The sequence below is a fragment of the Megalobrama amblycephala genome, linkage group LG16 (genome assembly GCF_018812025.1).
Source record: "Megalobrama amblycephala isolate DHTTF-2021 linkage group LG16, ASM1881202v1, whole genome shotgun sequence".
NCBI lineage: Eukaryota > Metazoa > Chordata > Actinopteri > Cypriniformes > Xenocyprididae > Megalobrama > Megalobrama amblycephala.
This window is the reverse complement of record NC_063059.1, coordinates 34,600,432-34,610,767: the sequence shown is the minus strand read 5'-3', so window position 1 is coordinate 34,610,767 and position 10,336 is coordinate 34,600,432. Positions and strand designations below refer to the sequence as shown.

The 10,336-nt window shown below is 38.1% G+C and overlaps 1 protein-coding gene across 2 annotated transcripts; it reads right to left on the bottom strand.

Moving 5' to 3' along the window:
• Window positions 1-2,405: 2,405 nt before the first annotated feature.
• Window positions 2,406-10,178, bottom strand: LOC125249621 (dehydrogenase/reductase SDR family member 11-like). Of its 2 annotated transcripts, none has more exons than XM_048161945.1 (7): window positions 9,972-10,178; window positions 6,239-6,448; window positions 3,352-3,446; window positions 3,129-3,258; window positions 2,934-3,026; window positions 2,785-2,850; window positions 2,406-2,622 (listed from the first exon to the last, which is right to left on the bottom strand). In XM_048161945.1, the coding sequence occupies exons 1-7, from the start codon at window positions 10,161-10,163 to the stop codon at window positions 2,581-2,583; spliced, it is 828 nt and encodes a 275-aa protein (XP_048017902.1). In that variant the 5' UTR covers window positions 10,164-10,178; the 3' UTR covers window positions 2,406-2,580. The 2 variants fall into 2 exon arrangements, with proteins under 2 accessions (XP_048017902.1, XP_048017903.1); XM_048161946.1 differs by lacking the exons at window positions 2,406-2,622; window positions 2,785-2,850; window positions 2,934-3,026; ... (1 more) ...; window positions 3,352-3,446; window positions 6,239-6,448 and adding exons at window positions 7,273-7,680; window positions 7,840-7,905; window positions 7,994-8,086; ... (1 more) ...; window positions 8,408-8,502; window positions 9,013-9,222.
• Between the last annotated feature and the right edge of the window lie 158 nt (window positions 10,179-10,336).

Genomic DNA, 10,336 nt, shown 5'->3' with positions numbered 1-10,336 from the left:
TCAGTAAACGTGTGCCATTCAACATTCTTCCTTAAATCTAACATAAATATCAATATTCAATACAGTATAAAAAATAAATAGGCTATTGAATCAAGTTGTCTGAAAACTTGAATTCTCACTGTATATTCACTGTATATTTTAATGCACTAAAATATTTAGATTTATATTTTTAGGCCTACTACATAACATTTCCTTTTTTATAAAAGCAGTTGCTTTTGGGCCTGTAACATAGGGTACTTAAAGTCCTCAGTTTGTGAGGTAATAAATGTGTTAATTTTTCTTCTTGACTTTATAAATGTTGTCAGTTCTCTTTTAAACAGTTGAAACTTTTCTTTTCAAAGAAAAAAAAATCAATTTGATAGATTCATCACAAACACTTGAAGAAAAGCATGACATAAATATCTCTTCTTTTATTAGTGCATCACTTAAAAATATATAGCAGCTCAGAACTGCAGGCACAGAACTGAAAAAGAAATGTATAAAAAGCATCAGATTTCCTCAACAATCTTCAAAACATTTGTGAATATTCATCACTATAATCAATGTAAAGCAAAAAATACACTCATTCTGCATTTTGCAAGATTGATAACTCAATACTTGAGCACAAAAGCTCTTTTTTTTCAAAACTTTCTTTTTTTAATAACAGATTTGATAAATAATTATTTAAAAAATGTAAACTTTATGATCAGACATATCAGTGTTTTGTGTTCTTGTTTTTTGCATAAAGATCTGGAGTGCAGAAACAGTTTATAGGGACATTACTGTGGTTTTCCCTATTTAATATTTGAAACTATTCTACAGAATTGGTGCAAACTGCTGTCCCACAACCAAAAACACATTTAAAAAGCATTTAAGTATTCAGATTTTAGATGTTTACTAAGATCCTTCTATTATCTATTGAATGCCACAATAAAATTTAAAATATCAGTAAGTTTAATATATATATATAAAATCATAATTTATTGGGTACTTTCAATTGGGAGGTGGCTGTCCTGAACCCTAACCCCTAAATTTCAACTTGTGAAAATATTGTTGTTCTTAAAAATAAAGTTTTGATTTTTTTTTTTTTTTTAAAAAGTGAAGCTAAAAAAATAAATATTTATTTTATATTTTATTTTAAAATCATGAAACTTTATGTAAAAAAATGTGTCCTGCATTTTCATGTCACTACCGAAACTGTGTGTTTTAGTTCATTGGCTGGGACTGATTTAACCACCCTTCTACATTTTTGATCAGGAAATATTCCTGTGTCCCTCCCTCTCATAGCCTCTTTCATAGTAGATCCCATCATTTTGAGTTAAATGTGTTCAAAAGTCTGAAAATCTGTGTGTAACTTTAAGGAACATCACTACCAAATACCTTTTTTCTGCATTTAAGCACTTTTTTTGGGTGTTTTTCCATAAAATTTCATTTTTGTGTGTGTGTACAACTGTTCAGAACTGTGTTAGGTAACCATGTACCGATTAGCATCTTTGACCTGGACTCAAAAGTTTCTAAAATTGTCACTACCGAAACAACATCGTTTTTGGGGGTTATTCGATAAAATTTAGTTTTTGTGTGTGTACAACTGTTCAGAACTGTGTTAGGTAACCATGTACCGATTAGCATCTTTGAACTAGACTCAAAAGTTTCTAAAATTGTCACTACCGAAACAGTCACTACCGAAACGGCATTGTTTTTTGGGTGTTATTCCATAAAATTTAGTTTTTATGTTTGTACAACTATTCAGAACTGTGCTAGCTAACCATGTGCTGATTAGTATCTTTGAGCTGGACTCAAAAGGATCAAAAATTGTCACTACCGAAACATGTCTTCATTGTTTTGGTAGTGACAAAAGGGAACAATCATTTATTTCAGGAAAAATAAGCAAAACTTTAGTACAGTTATGCAAATCATTAGTATTTTAGTATGTTTTAGTATGCAAGTTAAAATTCTATAAGATGTGGTCGCTACCGAAAATGTGTAGTCATGACCGAAACATGGGATGTTTTATCAAAAATAAAGTATATTGAATTATCAACTAAGATGCTTTTTTAGTGTTTGGTTCAATATATGTTCAAACTAATGAATCCTTAACTTTGAAATAAGTATGATAAATATTATGCCTTTTACAAAGAAAGATTGTATTCAAAATACAACTAATCTCATAAATTACACTTGAAATATTGTTCAAATTATAATTGTTATTGATTTACCTGTGAAAACTATTTTTTTTTTAAATAGAAAAAAATATATTTACAAGGAAGATGTAAACAAAATCTTAATAGGTCAATGTAACCCTTCTTATTAAATTATTTATTATTGTGTTTTGGTAGTGACAATTTTGGGGAGAGGAAAAATATTCTAAAACTTTCTGAAAATACAATATGAGAATTAACTGCACAATTACTAGAAATGTGTAGAAAAACCTTGGATACATACATTTGTGGAAAAGGACAATTTTTTTTCAAGACGTTTGCAATTCTGACTTTGAACCAATTCTGTAGAACAGCCCATATATGAGATTTTAGATGATTAAGATGTCAGCGATCCTATTTATCTCCATATCTCCTCATGCCTGATCCTGTTTATCTCCTCAGGTTAAGTCAACTGTTCCACAGGCCTCATCTGAACATCACCAATCTAGAGAGAAGGAAGGAAAAAACAATGACATGAAATCTTCCTAGAAAATACACTGCAGAAAATTCCCACTGCAGCTCAAGCGGATTGTATATTTGTATATATGAACAATCTCAGCAATAATTTACAGCACAACAGTTTTCTCCAGTGATGGATGATGCTTACTTGAACATGAGGAGGAGCACTTAGGACATACACCACTGTGTTCGCTATGTCATCTGCTTGCAGACACTGTAAATAACATTTAGATATTTAAAGGTGTAAACAATAATGTACAACATATTGTATAAACAGGAATCAGGATTTGTCTATACCTTTATACTTTTGTACGAAGCTGCAGCCTTTTCTTGGTTTTGACTAAAGAACCGGTACGCAAATTCTGTCTCCACTAAACCCGGAGATATACACTGTTAAAGAAAGAGCAATCTTAAAGTCTTAGAACAGACACACAATCATTTTACCTAAATAAAGTGTTCATCCAAAACAATTCTTGTTCATCCTGCTCTTACTGTGGCACGTATGTGGGTTTTGGCCTCGCGTAACTCTTGCCGCAGACCTTCAGTCAGAGCAGTCACGGCATATTTGCTGGCGGTGTAGAAGTGTGCATCAGCGTTGTTAACGACCCGGTGTTCACTCATGCTAAAACACCAAGATATTTAAGGATGTTTTTTTGCCTCAGCACAGGTTTGAATTTGAATACATGCGAAAATGTCTATTAAAACATTCTTGTACCTGTTAATATTAATGATATGGCCATCATCAATATTTCTTTCCTTCATTGACTGGTAAGCCTCACGGACGCACACTGACAGGCCAATGACATTCACCTGAAAAAAAGTAAAAAAAAAAAAAAAAAATTTCATGAAATGGTTTATAGTCTGAGAAGTTGAACAACTTGCTTGACTCGGTAAACTGAGATTCCTTTCTTTTTTAAATCCAACAATTAAGACATTTTGGAGTAAACCAGGTTCTTGGCTGATAAAGCAAAAAATTAGTTAATAGCACAAAAAATAGGTTATATATGTGTTTTTCAACAGTTTAATAACAATACATAGAGAAAACAGTTGGTTTTAATAGCATTTAAACATTGTATTAAAATTATAATTGTAAAAAAAAAAAAAAAATGCAAATTATATTGTGGTTCACTTTTATAAACGTACTCGGTTATGTACGTAACCTCAGTTCCCTGAGATACGGGAACGAGTACTGCGTATGGGGAAAAGCTCCTTTTTCCTCCTCGCTGAAGCCTTTTTCAATAGCGCAGTGTAACTGCACGTCTATTGGCTCAAAGGAATGAAACTCTTTCAACCAATGACGGCGCGGCGTAGTCGCGCGAGCCTATGGCGAAACAGCGCGCCAACAAGCCCGCCAAAACGGGCGTGGCTTATGGCTATATAAGCCGTCGTTTCGCCATGGGATTCAGTTAAAACTCGACTGAAGCGACGACACTGAGCCGCAGTGTCGAGGCACGGCATAAAATGCAGTACTCGTTCCCGTATCTCAGGGAACCGAGGTTACGTACGTAACCGAGTACGTTCCCTTTCGATACTCTCACTCATACTGCGTATGGGGAACGAATACAATCACGCCGTGCCACGACAGGGAATGACAAAACATATCATGGGCGCGAGAGGGCCCAGAAGATACGTGAGGGGCCAAGGCCGTCGAACCCTAGGTACACAGGAGCAGGGAGACCCCTGAGGAGGTGTGACGACGGGGCTCGAAGAGGCCGTTGTATCACACCGAGAGGACCCGAGCATGTAAGATCGGGATGTCCAAGTTGTAAAACCTGACAAAAGTGGACGGCGAGGACCAGCCGGCCGTGTCACAGATGTCTTTGAGAGAAACACCACTAGACCACGCCCAGGATGAGGCCATTCCTCTAGTGGAATGGGCTCTTACTCTTATGGGGCAGTCCAGGCCCATAGAGGAGTAACATAGAGCAATTGCGTCAACTATCCAACGCGAGAGGCGTTGCTTTGAGACCGGAGACCCCTTGGTGCGGCCTCCAAAGCAGACAAAGAGCTGGTCCGATTGCCTGAACGGTTTGGAACGCTCAATATAGACCCTCAATGCCCTAACGGGGCAGAGCAATTGCACCTCTCACTCATCCAAAGAAGGAGGTAGCGCCGAGAGGGAAATGATCTGTGCTCTGAACGGGGTCGAGAGCACCTTGGGGATATAGTCATGTCTGGGTTTCAGAACGACCTTAGAGTCGTTGGGCCCGAATTCAAGGCATGCAGGGCTCACAGAGAGGGCCTGCAGGTCGCCGACACGCTTAACCGATAGCAGTGTGAGTAGCAGAGCGGTTTTGAGCGTTAAGGGCCGGAGATCAGCTGACCGTAGCGGCTCAAAGGGCGGACCCTTGAGGGCTGCAAGGACAGTGGAGAGGTCCCAAGAGGGAACGGTAAGTGGTCTACGGGGGTTAAGACGCCTAGCACCTCTTAGGAAACGGACAATGAGGCCGTTTCTTCCCACCGTCTGGCCAGCGATAGGGGCGTGAAACACTCCAATGGCTGCAATGTAGACCTTGAGCGTGGAAGGGGTGAGACCTCTGTCCAGCCGTTCTTGGAGGAAAGACAATATCTGAGATATGTCACTCTCCACAGGGTCGACGCTGCGCGTTGAGCACCAGTCAACGAAGACCGACCATTTTTGAGCATAGAGACGCCTGGTAGACGGAGCTCTAGCTTGAGAAATGGTGTGCAGAATGTTCCCAGGGAGATCTAACGGCTCCCATCAAGGGACCACAGGTGCAGAGCCCATAGCTCGGGCTGGGTGTGCCAGATCGTCCTTTTTGCCTGAGAGAGGAGGTCTCGTCTCAGGGGGATTGGCCATGGGGCTCTCGTGGAGAGCCTGAACAGCTCCGAGGACCAGATTTGGGTCCTCCAGAGTGGGGCCACCAGGAGGACTCTGTGCTCTGTGTTTGTCTTCCCTGATCCGTCTGATGACGCAAGGAATTTCTGTTTCGACTACGCGACTACGCCGCGCCGTCATTGGTTCAAAGAGTTTCATTCCTTTGAGCCAATAGAAGTGCAGTTACACTGCGCTATTGAAAAAGGCTTCAGCGAGGAGGAAAAAGGAGCTTTTCCCCATACGCAGTATGAGTGAGAGTATCGAAAGGGAACTGGCGCATACAACAAACTGGATGTGGACATGAATTTATAATAAAAACCCTTAAAGGGATAGTTCATCCAAAAATGAAAATTACTCCCCCTCAAGCTGTTCCAAACTCATGAGTTTCTTTCTTCTGTTGAACGCAAAGGAAGATATTGTGAAGAATGTTGATAACCAAAGTATTTTTTTCCTACTATGGAAGTCAATGGCTATCGTCAACTGTTTGGTTACCAACATTCTTTGAAATATCTTCCTTTGTGTTCAACAGAAGAAAGAAACTCATACAAGGTGAGTAAATTATAACAAAATTAAAATTTTGGGGTAAACTATCCCTTTAATAATAAATGTAACAAAACAAAAAAAACATAATATGCACGCCGTGATGTCAGAGAGCATGTGATGACGTAAACGTATCACTGAATTGTTCAAATCGGTTCACTGAAAGAACCGATTCACAGAAATGAATCACTGACTAGCTTTAAGTCGCTATTCATTTACTTACATCCATCATGTTCTTCCAGCCACTGGTTTTACCACTCAACAGAGGCTCTGGAAGAGCCAAACCAGCATTATTAATGCACACGTCAATGCCCTGATGTTGAGCTTTGATCCAGGAGAACATGGATAACACTTCCTCTTCTACAGACAGATCACATTTATGTGGGAACAGAGTGCCACTGAATCCACTACTGACACATTCTGCTGCCAAATTCTGCAAGACAAAAAAACACGCGATTCTTCAACTTGTTAGTAGGCCTTCATTTACTTCTCGTAAGCAGTGAACCGTAGTGCTGTTTGCTCATTAACAGTAGATTACCTATATTTGCTGTAGATTTCTGGCACATCCGACCACCTTCATGCCATGCTGCACAAGAGACTTTGCAATTGCAGCTCCGATTCCAACTGAAGCACCAGTGACAAGAGCAACCCTGCCTTTCCAGCGATCCATGTTACAAGTTCACAAATCTCTCACAAGAGCTGCTGACAGTCTGCAGAGCCTCACTGCAATCTCTTATATAGGCCTAAACGAACACTCCCTGAGAGTCTAGCCAATAGCAATAAACATCTGATTCTGCTATTATTTTGCATAGAGTAGGCTTATACAAACGACCCCACAATATCTGCAATAGCAACACTTTGTCTTATTCTTTAGCAATTGCCACAACAAAAGAAAAAAGTAATAATAGCAAATCAAGATCCATCCAAGTCAAAGTGAGCAACACACTGTTCAAATGTGCTGCTGCTGCTGCTGTCTTACAGTGAATTTTGGCTATTGTAATTGACACCCAGAAGAAAATATTCATGAAGTACGACAGAAAAATTCATTTTGCGGTGAACAACACCTCTGTGTCCAAAACCACATCTGACACTTGCGTTTGAAATGACCCTAAAAGCGTCCCGTCCAGTGATGAGTATTGGACCTTTGCTTTCGTTTCCCTTCTGGACAATACTTGAGAACTCTTTAAAATAAAAACTTGGGAACGCGTAGGTTCCAATACATAAGATAAAACCACGTTTGTGAGGTAAAAATAATAATAAATAGACTTTATTATATCCTTGATATTACATGCTTACAGTTCAGTTTATTACAACAACAAAAAAACAAAAACAAAAAAAACAAAACAAAATAAAAAACAGAAAGAGCTATTAGAAAAGCACCTAAAGTATTTATCACATTAATGTAATCATTAAAGCTATCATATTTTCCCAAATAATTTCAGTTAAAATAAATCAAACATCATGATGAGACAGTGTTTTGTGTTTTTACAAAATGCATTTAAAAAAAATGTAGTGACTTGACAATGATTCACATAATAGCATTTGATTATATTGCACACGTCTGTGATCATCTGTGGACGTTGATCCTTGATACTGGCACTTGATCATGTTTATCTGCTCAGTTTATGTCAACTGCTCCACTGGTCTCATCTGAATGTCACCAATCTACAAAAAGCAAAGAAAAAAATACATTACTGTTAAATTATTAAATCAAGTTTATTCCTTAAAAATATGTGGATATACTACAACAAAAAGTGTGAATTAATATTGCTGAAAGACAGCAAACATTAATGCTAATGCTGCAGATAGTTTTCTCAAGCTTACTTGAACATGAGGATTTGCACTGAGGACATACACCACTGCGTTCGCTATGTCATCTGCTTGCAGACACTGTAAATATGATATTTAAATATTATAAAGGGAAACAATGACCTACAAAATGCTCAAGAATCAGACAAGAATCAGGGTTTGTCAATACCTTCATACTTTTATAAGTAGCGGCAGCCTTTTCTGGGTTTTGACTAAAGAGCCGGTAGGTTAACTCCGTCTCCACTAAACCAGGACTTATAGACTGTTAAAGAAAGAGCAATATTAGTTCTTTGAAAATTCACACACAATAATCATTTTCATAAATAAAGTTCATCCAGCTCTTACTGTGGCACGTATGTGGGTTTTGGCCTGGCGTAACTCTTGTCGCAGACCTTCAGTCAGAGCAGTCACGGCATATTTGCTGGCAGTGTAGAAGTGTAGATCGGCATTGTGGAGGACGCGATGTCCACACATACTAAAACATAGGAAGATATTTAAAGATAGTGGATGCTCTGGTGCCTGGCACTTGTATAGGAATATAAATGCGGAAAAAATTTGAATTTCCAATAAGACATTATAGTACCCATTAATATTAATGATATGGCCATCATCAATATTTCTTTCTTTCATGGACTGGTAAGCCTCACGGGTGCACAGTGACAGGCCAAAGACATTCACCTGAAAATTTGAACATTTTGAGATGACTAACACATTCTTCATATTGGCAGGAATAGGGGTGAGTGGGGTAAGATGAGACACTTGGCAACTGTACACTTTTATTGTCATGTGACCATACATTATGGAACCACCAATCATTTCTTTAAAAAATATGATTATTTGTTCACAGAAATATTATTAAAATAGTTTTTAAAAGAGGTAAATTATCTTTGCAGTTTCACATAGGTTTGATTTAGATTTGATGGCCAGTGTGCAATTTACCCACTGACTCGGATCTAACCTGGGCTAAATTGAGCCATAGGAACACTTTTTTATAAGAAGCCATATTTTTAGAACCCTTTGTCATAGATGTATTCTGATCATTTAAAGTGATAGGCAGCATCCTGAAATTGCTTTAGATACTTTCATCGTACTTCTGCTTCATTTTCCCTTATCTTGAGGACTACATTAGTAAAAATGGCTATACCCCACTCGCCCTACCTGCTTATTTGTTTATGGTGAGTTACTTACATCCATCATAGTCCTCCAGCCACTGGTTTTGCCACTCAACAGAGGCTCTGGAAGAGCCAAACCAGCATTATTAATGCACACGTCAATGCCCTGATGTTGAACTTTGATCCAGGAGAACATGGATAACACTTCGTCTTCTACAGACAGATCACATTTATATGGGAACAGAGTGCCACTGAATCCACCACTGACACATTCTGCTGCCAATTTCTGTGAAAGGAAAAACACTTTGAAATTTAAATTTCATGAACACTCTTAAAAATAAAGGTTCCAAAAGGGGGTTTTCACAGCAATGCCATAGAAGAACCATGTTTGGTTCCCTAACAGAACCTTTCAGTGAACAGTTCTAAAAAGAACCTTTTTTTCTTAGTGTGAAGAACATTCTAAAAATCTAAAGAACTTTTTTTTTCATTATAAAGAACCTTTTGTGGAATGGAAAGATTCCATGGATGTTAAATGTTCTTGATGGAACCATAGATGCCAATAAAGAACCTTTATTTGTAACGGTCAAAGCTCAAAACCATTGGCAGAGGAACAGCAAATAACAGACCAAGCATAAAAAATCATGAGGTTAATTATTAAACTAAGTTTTAGAACTTGGTCCTCATAAACACATTGTTCCCTGTAGCATGATAAACCTATATAAGAAATATGAAATGTTATAAAGCATTTAAATTGTTGGCTTAATGATGAATCCAAATCATGTTCTTTTAAACCTGTATGACTTTTTATTGTGTAAATTTTGAATAATGTTCACGCTGCTTTTTTCTCCATTAAATGACCAGGGCGCTGTCAAACTTTAAAAAGTAAGCAGAAAGGTTATCAATAATGAATCAATGGTGACCCACCACACACATTCTCACTGTTTGACTGCTCATTTCAAGCCATGCATTATTCATTCGTGCACTTCATATACGCAAACCTTTAATCCTCTGCTACAAATGCATAATGCAAATTACCTCAATTTGCTTCACATTTCTGGCACATCCGACCACCTTCATGCCATGCTGCACAAGAGACTTTGCGATTGCAGCTCCGATTCCCACTGAAGCACCAGTGACAAGAGCAACCCTGCCTTTCCAGCGATCCATAATCACAAGACTGTTACAGAAGAGCTGCTGACAGTCTGCAGTGATCTTTACTCCATGCATTCCCTGTAGTCAATGAATATACTCATTGAGAATCTAGCCAATAGCAATGCACGATTCTTCTACTGTGCCACACCAGATCACTCCTCAGTTCCTCCGAGATTTTTGTGGTGGCATTAAATAATGCGAATTCATATAGGTTACTCACACTTTTTTGTAATAGTAGTAGATTGTTA

Bases quoted from the DNA above. Each gene is read 5' to 3' on its own strand.
- LOC125249621 (XM_048161945.1), bottom strand. From the start codon at position 10,163: ATGCATGGAGTAAAGATCACTGCAGACTGTCAGCAGCTCTTCTGTAAC. The intron at 3,447-6,238 runs GTAAGTAAATGA...ACTTTTTTTCAG, and splicing joins GCTGGAAGAACATGATGGAT to GTGAATGTCATTGGCCTGTC. The intron at 3,259-3,351 runs GTACAAGAATGT...TTGGTGTTTTAG, and splicing joins CATATCATTAATATTAACAG to CATGAGTGAACACCGGGTCG.